Source organism: Numida meleagris, chromosome 2 (genome assembly GCF_002078875.1).
Source record: "Numida meleagris isolate 19003 breed g44 Domestic line chromosome 2, NumMel1.0, whole genome shotgun sequence".
Lineage (NCBI taxonomy): Eukaryota > Metazoa > Chordata > Aves > Galliformes > Numididae > Numida > Numida meleagris.
In genome coordinates this window covers 47,634,041-47,647,474 of record NC_034410.1, presented here as the reverse complement: position 1 = coordinate 47,647,474, position 13,434 = coordinate 47,634,041, and the positions used below count along the sequence as shown (strand labels likewise).

The window sequence follows — 13,434 nt, the reverse complement described above, 5'->3', positions numbered from 1 at the left end:
TATGTGAGGTCTTTTATCAGCTAACAGTGACAAACAGTGTCAAGGGCAGTGCTGATCCATTCCTTACAGCTGAGATACCTATGCAGCAGTTTCTGGTGCTGGACAGGATGTAAGAGGACCTACCACAGAACTAAAATGAAGTACAACTACATTGTCCTGGGAAAGTAATGTTTTTTCAAATGAAAATCACAGGTCTGTAAATGTGAACATGTTATACATTCAATCAAAAGTAACTCTATATGCACGTTATGTATATATTGGTAAGTGCAGGACAGCTAACTTTTTTACATTAGCACTTACGTTGTTCACTCATTGCATTGAATTTTTAGGTAATTTCATGGTGGGGATTCACTGAGAGCAAAAATGATAAAAAGTTTATGGAAACATCAGGCAGAACTGAATGTATGACCATATGAAAAGTCACTGAAATAAACAGCTACTCCAACAAGGGTGCATTGTTGGATGTGCAGAAAGAAGCTAGTTCATATTTGACTGCAACTAAACCTCTCTCCTAGTTTTAAAGAAAGGGCTCCCAATGACTGCAGAGTATCCTATGGGCACTAGGGCTGTAGATTACTTTGCCTGAAATACTTTCTCCTTTTCAAGCACTGGCTATGGGGAAAGTTTCTGGATAAGGTGGCCCGTACCCATCTATTTCCTAAAGACAGTTGAATCTTTGATCCACAGCAAGAGTGGTTAATATGGAGAGCTCACACGTGACTTCAGGCCCTAGTTGTAGAGGATCTGTGCCTCTCACAAGCATTGTCTTATCCTCTCAGAAATGGAGAAGACATGGATATGCAAGGTGCAGGAGGCTCATACCTATTGACCCCCAAGGTCCAGAGCACTCCCAGGAAGGCAGAGGAACCGAGGCTCTGTTTTTCCAAGGGCTGAGTGTGTCGTCTCACACATTGTTCCTGCCTTTATGCAGAGCAGCAGCTACTTGGCAATTCTGAATTTACATTTCCATATCTGCAGAAGCGCTTAAGAATTTTGCATATGCAGAAACTGTCAAGTGCAAATCTGCTGTCTATTGCCGGTTGTATTTTAGAACTGTGCCAAATGGGCACACGTTCTGGGTGAGCTAACTTGAAGTATAGTGGTGACACACACAGTAGCAGTTTTGCTTAGGGCCATGTTAGCAGCTTTTCTCCCTGCCTGTTTTATGGTGATTCCATCTTTCACAATGGAAAAAGATGGTGCTATTGACAAGTGCCTAGAGGGTTTCCTAGCATAAGAACTGCTCAGTTGTGCTGCATCAGCCTGGCTCCTTTATAGTCTATTAAAGTTTGTCATTTAGCACTACTACTGATTAGAAAACACACATGCAGATGCCTTGGGGTCTTCAAGGTGGGGCTGAAGGCAACCTGGAGAGAAGGCACATGGAACGTTCTCATGGAAGGACACTTACTCATCAGCTGCTGAAGTCACCTATTTAACACTACTGTCATTATTATTAATAATTTTATTACATTATTAGTTTCAAGGGAATGAGAAAGAAGCTTTTACTATGTGTTGATGCAATTCGCTGCAAAAATGGAGCTTATTTCCTCCCTCTGTGGTCTCAGAGCTCTCTGTCTGACATTTCTTAGTTATTATTCACACATCTCCGTTCCTATGTGGTTTTCTCCTTGTTGCTCTGTAGCTATCTCTGCACTAGAGCAGCACATCAAAAAAGAGATGAGCCCTTTGCATTTGGCAGCACAAAAGCATTTACCTTTCTTGCCACTTAACACAAATTTCTATAGCATTGAGCTATTAAGCTCCATGTGACCAGAGAGTACAGGATTCAAACCTCAGTGAGATTCTTGTGAAATCTATCCTTGTTTATTTGTTTTTGGCCTTTGTTCTGCAGGTCATGTGTGACAGACATGTGTGAGTGTCCGGTCCATAAAAACTGCTACTGTGAGTCATTCCTGGCCTATGCCCGAGCCTGCCAGCGGGAAGGGCTGAGAGTGCAGTGGATACCTGAGCAGCACTGTGCAGGTAAGCGTTTTGCAACTGCCTCTTTGTAACCCAGTGCTTAGGTTAACAGGCTCTTATTCTTTTACCGGTGGAGGAGGTTCAAATATGAACTGGCTAGGACTCTGAACTATCAAACATTAGAGATACTTATTTTGTTACAAAACTTGTCACTTTTAATGCCATCTAGCATAATTCTACGTACTTTCAGAAAGAAATGCATGTCTTTTTCTCTTGGGTTAGTTACACATTTGGTTGCAGGTGTTGTTTAAATTCTTTTGACCTATTGCTAAATCACAGCTGTAGTTCCCTAGACAACATATACGTATGGTTGCAAAAGGTTCAACAAGGGAAGAAGAAAGAATGTCTTTAATGGGAATATCAAAATGCAGATGTGCATTAATCTTGGTCCTTGGACCAAATTCTGCATGTGATTAGGACTGCATTAATTGCAAGTAATTGTAAGTAATTGTTTCCATGAGAAATGGTCGCCTGTGGTCATGGTCACTTGAAGTAAAATACAATATTGCAGATGAATTTTTCCCCTGATGATGGTCTCAATAATTTAGGGTACTCTATAATGGCCTTGGTTTGCCTGGAAATGTATTCAGATTTATGTAAAGCAATTTGAGTTGGAAAAATATGAGAGAAGGATACTCAGTGCTGGTCAAAGAGCACCCTGTGGTCGATTCTGGTGATTGTCTGTGGCTCAGGGTCTACTCTCTCATCTTCAATTTCCTTTCCTGTTGAAGACACAATAGCAGGAATGGGTGAGTGACAGAGCAAATTACATTTGATTGACTGTTCCCGAAAGGCTCATCTTTTCTTACAAAGGAACAGAATACTCCAAACAAGGTGTCAGTAAGTGAAAGCACTGTTCAAGGATGTGGTCTCAGCACTAATAACCTAAGCAATTTTGATGTATTGATCCAGATACATGCAGACCTTGAAGTGAGCAGCCTGACTTCCTTTTCTTTTCTTTATTTTCTTTTTTAACCAAAGCACTTCAGAAGAAGACCTCACTGTTGCTGATGCTGTAAAATGAATAAAAACTCCAGTACTTTCCTTAAGGAGTTTGTAAAAGTGTTGGCATATCACGACTTCACTCACTGAGTCTTCTTTTCACATTTTTTTCTATTGTTTTACCAAGGTCAAGAAAAGTTCCTTAGACAAAAAAAAAGTTCTTGAAAGAACATTAAGAAGGAATTTAAGCATACATCTTCCATTAGAGCTAATGAAAGAATTTCATAAATGCACCTGAATTTTTTAACCTCAGAGCAGACTTACAGAGAGGAAGGGGAAATCTTGTTAAGCAGAAAATACGGACTAGCTGTGTACGGTCAAGTACCCTCAAAACAGTTTAGCATCCAGTGTCAAACAAGTAACACAATGTTCTATAGTGAGTTGTACGGTAAGCATTAAATTAAATAAAGTACATCCACGGCATCCGTAAAATGCATCATTATGTTACCAGCAGCCAGCACCAAGATTTTATTCTTTAATTTACCTTTTTATTCTGCGAAGTCGTAGTTACAATTATTATGTCCTAATTATGGATGAAAGTTTTTGAGTATGAAACAATATATCCATAATAAAACTTTAGCGTTCTGTGACTTTCATTTCCTTTTTGACATTTCATAGCTGGTGGGATACTTGGAAGAGCTGTGTTCTGATGGAAATTGAGTATATTTATTAGTAAAGTTAGGTTTTAATTATTCTATTGTGTGTTATAAAACCAGATCTTGTGTGGTTGCCAGTTCCTCTACCCTAACTGCTGTACACTTAGCTCATTTTTATAATCTTTAGAAAGCTTGTGTTGTCTGGACAGCCAGCCAAACAGGATGCTCAGGAGGCTGAATTTCCTACATGCTCTTCCTCCTCCCTCAGTTCAGACCTCTGAGGCCTTGGTGAAATATTTGAGTGCAAAGCTTGCTGGCCTTTGAGGTTTTCTTGGTAAAGGGAATGCCAGCTGTCATTTACATGGGCATGACTACACAGGGTATGCAAGCAGGCACTTAGGCAGAGTGATAAGTGCATGTGGTAGCACTGATATGCTGAAATGCTCTAACAGCCTCATAAAACTGAACAATTTTCTGCTTTCATCCCTATGTGACAGAGGAGAATGAGGTTACATTTGATTTTGACTGTTCTCTCCTGATTCTCTTCCCTTCTGCTGTGGAATTTTCTGGCCAGTCACTCCTTTTCTCTGCTACAACTTGCTTTTCTTTAATCATTTTCTTCTGTATTTATCAGAGGGAGAAAAGCTATGCTGACGTTTCAGGGGAAACTTCTTAAGCACTGAAAGTTGGAAAGATCAGCACATGTGTATCATGAGTTTAGCATCCAGATCTGCTGCTGAACTTCAGGTGCCATGAGGGATATCTAAATTGAAAGTCCTTTTGAAATACGTTAAAAGCCCAAACTGTACAACATCAACAGAAGAAGCTGCACAGATAGTAGCTCAGAAATTTCTGTGGAACCAGATCAACCAGACATCATCCTGCAAGGGAAACCAGCAGTTCCATGTTAGGTATTTTGACTTTACTGTTGGGGAATAAAAATTCCTCCTAAGTAACTGTCACAGAGTTATCTCTAGATCTGTCTGTGTCCATGACAGGGGAACAGCAAGCCCATAGGCCCACCAGCCCAAAAAAGAGGGAGGAAAGGGGGTGGTTGATGGTTAATGAGCCAGTTCAGCCCAGTTCTGTGACTAATGTCAGGGGACCCACGGGCCCACGCCCTGGGAAATGGAAAAGGGGAAAAAGGGAAAGGGCAGGGAGATGGGCCTAAAAACAAAACAGTGGCAACAACCTGAGGAGGAAAGTTAATTTACTAAATGTGATATTGGAATGCAAGATAACACAATATAATACAATATAATCAGAATTGAGGCTTATAAATCAAATGAAATGAGAGAGAGAGAGTGTCCGAAATCGATGGCCTTACTCTAAGAACTGAAGACAAAAGGGCAGGGGAACATGCACTCCCAGGCAGCGAAAAAGAGAGCATCTCATGACTTATGAGGAGTTTTATCTTTCCCTCTGAATGCAAAGTCCTCTGGGAGATGTAGTTCTTCTCTTCTGAGAACCAGGTACCCAGAAATCAGCAGTCCACGGAACTGGAGCATTAACTCCTTGACTGCCAGAGCATAACATGATGTTATGATGTGGAATACCAATAACAAAAATCATAAAACCATGACAATAATTATGTCTATGTCTAAAAAGACAGGTGCTAACACACACAAGCCTTCTCTTTGACAGGGCCAAACTGGCTGGAATAAACCAGCTCTTGTCTGAAACATGTATAGCCTTATTAGGCAGGGTTTATTAGCTCACGCACATTGCTGTATCTATGTGACTATATGGCTTGTGGACTGGAGCTGGAATCATCCTACCAGCTCAGAAAGTGGTCGAAGGAAACTCACATCTGTCAATGGAAACACATGTTCTCGAAGAGTGGAAAAGTCCTGTTAGGACTGGTAACGTTACAAAATGCAGTATTATTAGTAATTTTTGTACTTTTTTTTTTTGCTGGTGCACTAAGGAAGTTACTACTAACAGAACTTAGCTCTTTAAGAGAGGAAATTACCTCAGAAGATGGGCGCAAATGCATCACTTCTGTATTCCATGTTTATATGCTACCGATTCACTTCAACAGTCCCTGGGAAGCCTACTGCAGAATGTCTTTATTTTTATTTTTTTAAACTGTTGATGAAGTGGAATGTTCTGGATCAATCACGCCACTTGTTAACAACCAATGCATTTCACAATAAAAACCATCCAGGGAACTTAAACAGCAGCCATTATACTCTTCTGATTTTTCCCTTGACAGTAAATTAATAACGCCATTATGGAGTGACTATAGCAGAGAATAAAGCCATTGTATCTTCCACATGGCATCTCAAGCAGAAGATGTCTGGACATGAAAGAGGGCATCTATCCATGTGTGGTAGAGATAGGGAGTACTTAGGGGTACCACAGCTGCTGATGGCAGCCTGTAATATATTCTCTTTACTTTGGGGCAGAGAGAAGCAAGTGGAAAAGAGACCTTGAGCCAATTTTCCTCAAACCTGCTGGCTAAGGCACCAAACACAGCTCGGGTGGAACAAATGGGCTGACTACTACTACTGTAAAGCTTTGTGGGTTGTATACAGCCTAAAAACTTAAGGTCACTGACCCTTTAAATGAACTCAGGGTGTGCTTTGAACGTGTCGGTCTACTTTTCCACAAAATTAATACATTTACAAAATGTATTAACAAATATGTTTGCAAAGCTTCTGGAAGTTCTGCACATTTTTGTTTCTGCTCCTCTAGAAATTTAATCTCTTTTCTTAACACACTATGAAAGTGCAGAGTTTGTAGTGAATGTAGCTTCTTACTGCATGCTCAATTACTGCTTGCATGCTTTTCCAACCTTCTAAATTTCCCCTTTAGTTTAAATTTCATTTTAATTTTTTGTTTTTCTTATTCTTCAGTGCACATAGAAGTTATGCAGAGCAAGAAGGAAATGTGTAGCTAGAAAAACGTCCCCAAAAGATATACACCCACAAGCAGAATCATCTCGAATATTGCTGAAAGATGATTTTCCCAACTTATTCTAAAACGATGCTCAATAAAAGGTGTCTCTCAGAGTTCTTCAGTAGTTTGTTCTAGTGCTTTCACGTACTTACAGCTAGTAAACTTTATTTTCTAAGATCTACCTTATATCTATCTCATATTCAGCTCTTTAATTTGCTGTGATTCCAGGATTATTGCCTGCTGTACTATCCATTTTTTGTCTGTGCATTTAACATCTGTCCTGGAAATGTTGTATGCATTCTGTTCAGAATTCCTTCCTTTTTCAGTATTCCTTTTTGCAAGAGTATGAATGCTATAAAATGTGCAAGAAGTAAAACTCACAGTGTTTCAATATCATTTTGTTATTGATGAAGAAGAACCCTTGAACTATGATGCCTTAGCGCTAAGACTTCCACAATCATTCCTGGTACAATCCTACAAACTTGAGTATTTTAATCAGTTGGGGTTTTTTTCCACATATTTTCTCTCTGTGAATAATATCAGTGCTGTAGTGACACTCTAAGGCTACTCCATACATCAAAACAGCATTTTTGATCTATAACAGAACTGTTCTTTAACAAAATATGGACGTCCAATCTCTCTCAAAATTGAAGAAATCTTTCTAAAGCAACCATCTCTCTGTAAATAGCGAGAGATGTTTCTGGATGCTTAAGAGCCTGTGTTGCTATCTATAAACTATTTTCTCAGTACTTGTTTTTGCCATCAGCACAGCTGTTAGAAAGAATAACAGGCTTTTATTCACTATTGAACCATGCATTATTCTCCATACTAAAAAGGCAGGATATAAAATGTTAAGAGTTTAAATATTGATCTGGTGGGCGTATAGTGCTTTTAGCTGAAACCTCAGTGGTCTTTTATGTTGGAAATCCATTGAACTGTCAACTACATAAATCAATGAAGAGATACTGGAATCGTTAAGTATGAGAATCTTCATTCTCAGTGATCCCTTGGTAAAATAGTATGAAGGATGGAAATCATTGATTTATACATATATATATATGTATATATATAAAAGAAGTGGAACTGCTGAATTAACAGTATTGTTTTGATATGCAAAATAGAAAGTATAATATAATAATATAATAATATAATCTTAGAAAGCCTATTGTAGTGAATGACTATCTTTTCTTTCTGTAAGACTGGAACTGCTAACTCTCTAGCCATGTAAATATTTCAGGAATCTTTGATAAAAGATATTATATATAACAAGTATGTAAACAATGTTAAGCATTAAATACAAAACACACTTCTGCTTCCAGACGGAAATGTTGCCAAACTGCTATAGACTGTTGGTGGTGTTAAAATTCTCAAATATTTCAAGACTGTTAGGAACTTGATGCCTTTTTCATTAGGAATTTTACTGTCTTTACATCTGCTGTGTTATGTCCACATGCAGTGGAATCTCTTTATAAGTAACTTTTCCTCTAGGTGATCATAATACCAAAATGCTCTTTTAGATAGCAACTAAATATGTAAAGTTCCTTGTCTGACTTTGTGTAATGTGCATCTTTTGTTTCTTTTGACTGCCTTTCAGCAACCCAATGTAAACACGGTGCAGTTTATGACACCTGTGGTCCAGGATGTATCAAAACATGCGACAACTGGAATGAGATTGGCCCATGCAACAAGCCCTGCGTTGCAGGATGCCACTGTCCAGCCAATTTAGTTCTTCACAAAGGAAGATGCATCAAGCCAGTCCTATGCCCTCAGCGATGACATTTGTTCTCTCTCCATGGACGCTAATGCAGGTGTCACTGACCCATCTGATGCTCACAGACAGCAAAGGACTGCAGCTGTTCATGTGTGGGTTCTGCAAAGTACACCTCTACTCACAGAGTGTAAATATGCTCCTGTGTGTATTTATGTGTGTTTATGTATACACACATGGCCCCAACAAAGATATATAAATGTATACTGTGTGTTTGTAGATACACATATCTATACACAAGTGCCCTAAACGTAAGTACAACCCATATATTTATATACATGTACACACACACAGATATACATCATTTCTATATATCATAGAAGGATGAATTATTATATGTATATTTTTTGCTATAAAGTTTATGTATTATCTAGAACCCTTATCTGTAAGTCATTGTATAAATAAACCAGGTGTTTTTAATATAATATAGTGGCATGAAAAGATTGGATGACTTTGCCATTGCATGAGCTTGTCGTTTCCAAGGAAACTTTTCTAGGGCTGCAGCATTGCCAGACTGGATTAGTTTCAACACAGAACCCGGATTTACAGTTGTACGGGAAACACATTTCTCTGGAGATGGAGGATTTATCTGGGAATATTTCATGCATACCTTAGAGCTGCATAGTGATTGGTGACAGTGCTTAATCACGCAGAGAAAGCTACGGATCGGCTTCTACGCCTTACTGAAATAACTGTGCAAAAGGATTTCCAGAGCTGATTGGTCGAGTGCCAGCAGAGAGAGATTTCTTTCTGGAATGGCACCAAAGAGTCAGGGGCCAGATTTTCAAAAGCGTTCAGCACCCAGCAGCCTGCTTTGAAAATCTGACCACTTCCCATTTCATATCCTAATACCCCGTTTATGTTGTTGTGCTTGGCAGTAGCTGTGAATACACAATAAGGAGCCTGAAGAAAACACTCACGCACATTTTAGCCCCTTTAGCATGTTCTAAACTGCTGGGCTTGTTTCATATTACCCCCAAATATTATGCAGAAAGCAAAGCCCACTGTGAATTGGAGTTTTTGATTTCGGTGTGCCTTAAAACATGAAATAATACCAGGTTTAATAACTAATTTAATTTATCAGCATGGCTAAGAAGACCAATTCCCCTTTCCAAAAAAACAGTAGAGAATGTCAGATGCTAATTGGAGAACAGCAGTTTATTTCCTTACTGTTTTTTTACCGGTTTAGGAACATGTGGGCTCTGTGAAGTTTGCACGACTTTTGAAGTGTCCCAGGGGAGAAGCAATAATATGGGATTTCATTAGAAACTGTTTAAAAAGTCGTACAGCTTTCTCAAGTCTGACGGGAGGGGGAGTGTAAAGGTGTATTTTTCTTCCACTGGAAAACCTCCTGTAGAACCTGATGGCGTGTTCTCTGGAGAAGACAGAAATCTTTGGGCATCTGAATGAAATTTGTAATGAAGTAATATCCTCCCACACAGCTACTTCCATTATGCCATTCGAAACTGCACATTGTAATGTTGTAATGCTTTGAACAATTTTCTCCTTTAGTTCACCCTCCAGGAAGCTTTGCAGGGTCTGAGTTTGCAGTGAATGAGTGGGTGCAATGCATTTGAGTTATACAGCTTTCTGCAGTCCTGTCCTGGAGGATGATGCTGAGTGAGCACGGGTAGGGTAGGCATCACACTATCCAAAATGCTGTACCACCATAGTGTTAGAAAGAGCTGGGAAAAGACTGCCAGGAGCATTCCATGGATGTTTATCCAAATTTGAATAAAATCGGCTTGCTCTTTTTATGTCCCATTTTGTGTTTGTTTTCTTGGAACAATCAAATAATTCAGTTTTACTGGCAGAGGGGGTTTCAAAGCCACGTACACAAATGTGCTGGAAAGCAGAATTCCAAATGTGCAGATCCCGTCAGAGCAGGAAACTCAGAGGGCTTTATGTGGCTCATGTGATAACTGAATAGCGAAGCTGAAATTTAGAACAATTGCAGTTGGTCCATAGAGTTAAAACATAAAATGGTGGTCATTAAAATAATTAAAAGCATCAGTTTATACTGCAGAACATTTCAGCCTGTGAGTTTTAGGTGCTGAGATATGGGGTCTTAACTAATAAAAAGGTTATTTGCCCAGCTCTAGGTTGGGACTGATTTTCATTGCTGACTGATTTTCATTACTTACTGTGTTTCCAAAACAAAAATACATGCACAGTGAATTGCATAGATGAATGGTATATAAAGGCATCCTTCTCTTTTCTTCTCCTGACTAATGAAGGTGAGTGAAAGGTGAGGGAGAGCCCTCCAGCTCTCTCAGGCTGCTGATCACATTCAAGCAATGCTTAATTGCTGCCAGGTGAAGAGGTGACGCAGACTATCTGTAGGATGAACTCTTTATTTTTGAAATCCTAAATGATTTGGCTTGAAACCTGACCTATAGGTCATCTCAAAATGAGGACTCATTCCTCAGCTTAGCTCTTCTACATCTGCCTAATTGAGGGCAGCCCCCTGCTTTTTGCTTCAGTGATGTAAACTGAGGAAGAAAGGAAAGTGGTTTTTACCTCTAAGCTATCTGATTGTGCCCTAGAGCTCTACTGCAGAGCTTTTTCCTCCAAACTCTGGTTACTGAGGCCTTGGTGGGGCTATCATCTGTCTAGATCATGTGTATAGGCTAAGCTAAAGGAATTCTGCTTTTCTAGAGACTGCCCCCACATTTCAGCTTGGTACGGGTTTTTCTATCCCTATCTACGGTTAGTTACCCTGCACTGTTCAGGGTACACTTACAACTGAGCTGATCACTCTAGAACAGTCGCAGCTGGGGCTGTCTCACTCTACTCTCCTGTTTGCCCGTCTTCCACACTGTTCTGGAGCTGAAAGTCTACCCCAATAACAGGAATAATAAGATGGCCACAGGCCTCAGAAAGCTTGGGTTACAGGCTATCTTCCTCCTTTATGCAGCATTCTTTCTCAATCTCCTCTCTTGGCTCATGAAATATTATCCCTAGTGTGCTAGGCCTGGAAACTTTCTGCACATTGCTGGAGATTTATTTTTGACAAAATTCACTGATACTCCAATTTTAGTACACTATGGCAAAAACATATTTTTCATAATAGTGCAAGGCTGACCATTCATATGGTATATTCACCATACAAAACGGATGGGTTTGGTCTTGTTTGTGCTTAGGTCAATCTATGCATATAACTTTTTGCCGATATAAGTGAAATATATTTGAAGGAGCAGAGGTTCCAACCAAAAACTGATCCAAAAGGGAAGTCAGAGAAAGTGTGCTGTAATCCAGTGGATGGACTCAAGGGAAGACTTGGATCAATAGCTTTGCCATTAACCTGTTATGTGTTCCCCAGCAAGTCATTTAATACTCTGTACTTCACTGGGAAATGAGGTATTTGTGTTTTTGCACTTTTTTCAAGTTTGTAGGTAGAAAAATGCGAAACCTCACTGGGGGAATGTCAGCAAGCATTTTACCAGTCTATCTAGGTCTGCTTTGGATCAGGTTGTCCCATATCTCCCATATCCCTGTTGCTTCAAAGTCAGCTTTCAGTTGGCATTTGTGGAGGAAAAATACTTTTACTTCCTCCTCATTTACTTCCAGTTGTGTCTATTTTTGTCATATATATTGAGGCTTAAAAGCCACAGCCAAGCAGAGCAATTTGAGTTGTAGCCCAAGACCCTGTAGGTACTCCCACATCTTCCAAGAATGCCTTTCTTCTGCAGTTAGGTATGCACTTGGAGTAAAAATGAAAAGATTCCTATATCCTGCCCAGATGTGGCCCTATCCTTACATCACGTAAATATATAAACTAAAAGAAATAAGTTATTCTCATCAGAAGCTTCTCTCCTTTGTTTGAACACAGGGTTCAAAGGCACTGCTTTAGCTTCTCACTGACAAAAACGAACATTTGCAAAAGCTGAACTGATGAGTGACTGCTTAGAGTTACATTTTTTTTTCCTTCATGAATAGTTGACAAGGTAACATCAGAGATAAGGTATATGTGAACAATAGCCCATGCATCTGCAGATGGATGATGTGGAGAAAGAGGTGCAGTGAACAGCATTTAGCCCAAAGCAGTGAGATACTTCAGGATTTCAAGAACTGTTCCAATGAAGGGAGCATTATTCTGAGGTTTCAGTACTTGACAAACGGGAACTTTATGTTACACATGCTGATCAAATGCTTGCTCTGCTATCCCTGATTTTACTGTATTAGAAAGCCCTGCGGTGAGAGAGAGAGATTTCTGCCTGCGTACAGAAACATCTACAGAAACACTGCAAAGTTTCAGGACAAAAACCTAACTGCCCTGCCATTACAGAATGCCTTCTCTCTCTTGTAAAGGCTGTTGCACAGATCAGTATTTCTAGTACAATCATCACCGTGATAGCTGAGCACTATGCAGTCTGTAACAGCAGGATAGGGTTCTGCTATGAAAGCAAGGTAACTCTGGATCCTTCAGCTGGCCAGGCAGCTGTAGTTGAGTGAAGATGGTACAACAACGTGAGACATAATCATGCAGAAGTTTAGAGGCAAGTAAAAAAGGAGAAAGCGGTAATAGAATTTTGACCTTTTTTTTTCCTAGATGGATATTTACATGTTATGACCAAATTGTTGGAATCATATGTTGAGATGTGGACAGGTATATAAAAGCATAATTAAAATAAAATTAGGAGCTTCTATTCCAACTTCACAACCCCTAAACAACAGTAGTAAAAGTCACCTCACTTAAGGAAAGGGATCTTATTTCCTGGGCTGAGAGCAGCAAACATCTGCAGAATATGGTTCTCTTGCTTCCATGAGCATAACAAATGTGTTTTGGTTTCCTCCTTGATATGTATTATAGTGAACACACAGCTATTCCCCAGTCTACAACAGTCAGAACAAAGGCTACAAATGCATTTTTAGAAATAGCCCTGCTCCTACCTTTAAGATAGAACTGCAAGTTCTACTCAATACCAAGGAGGCACAAGCTTTCCTTTTGATAACAACTCTTTCACCAGGCAGCAGAGTTGCTCAGCAGCGAGCAGTATTTCTTATGAAATGTGACATTTGCCATTAGCATGACTTTACCCTTTTCATTGTGAGCTGTTATGCTAGGCTTGCAAACAGGAGGAAGTCAGCTCTAATGGAGTGTGTGCGCATAGGATGGAGTGGGCAGCATCGTATAACCACCATTACCTTTGATAGTGATATGAGTTCCCCATGGGATGCTTG

At 39.7% G+C, this 13,434-nt stretch overlaps 1 protein-coding gene across 1 annotated transcript in view; it reads left to right on the top strand.

Annotated features, from left to right (window-relative positions):
• Positions 1-10,111, top strand: part of BMPER (BMP binding endothelial regulator) — a 153,167-nt gene extending 143,056 nt beyond the window's left edge. Inside the window, exons 14-15 of the mRNA XM_021388278.1 lie at positions 1,856-1,986; positions 8,077-10,111. Of these exons, the coding sequence (XP_021243953.1) occupies positions 1,856-1,986; positions 8,077-8,258 (313 nt within the window). The 3' untranslated portion in view covers positions 8,259-10,111. The remainder of the gene's footprint in view (positions 1-1,855; positions 1,987-8,076) is intronic.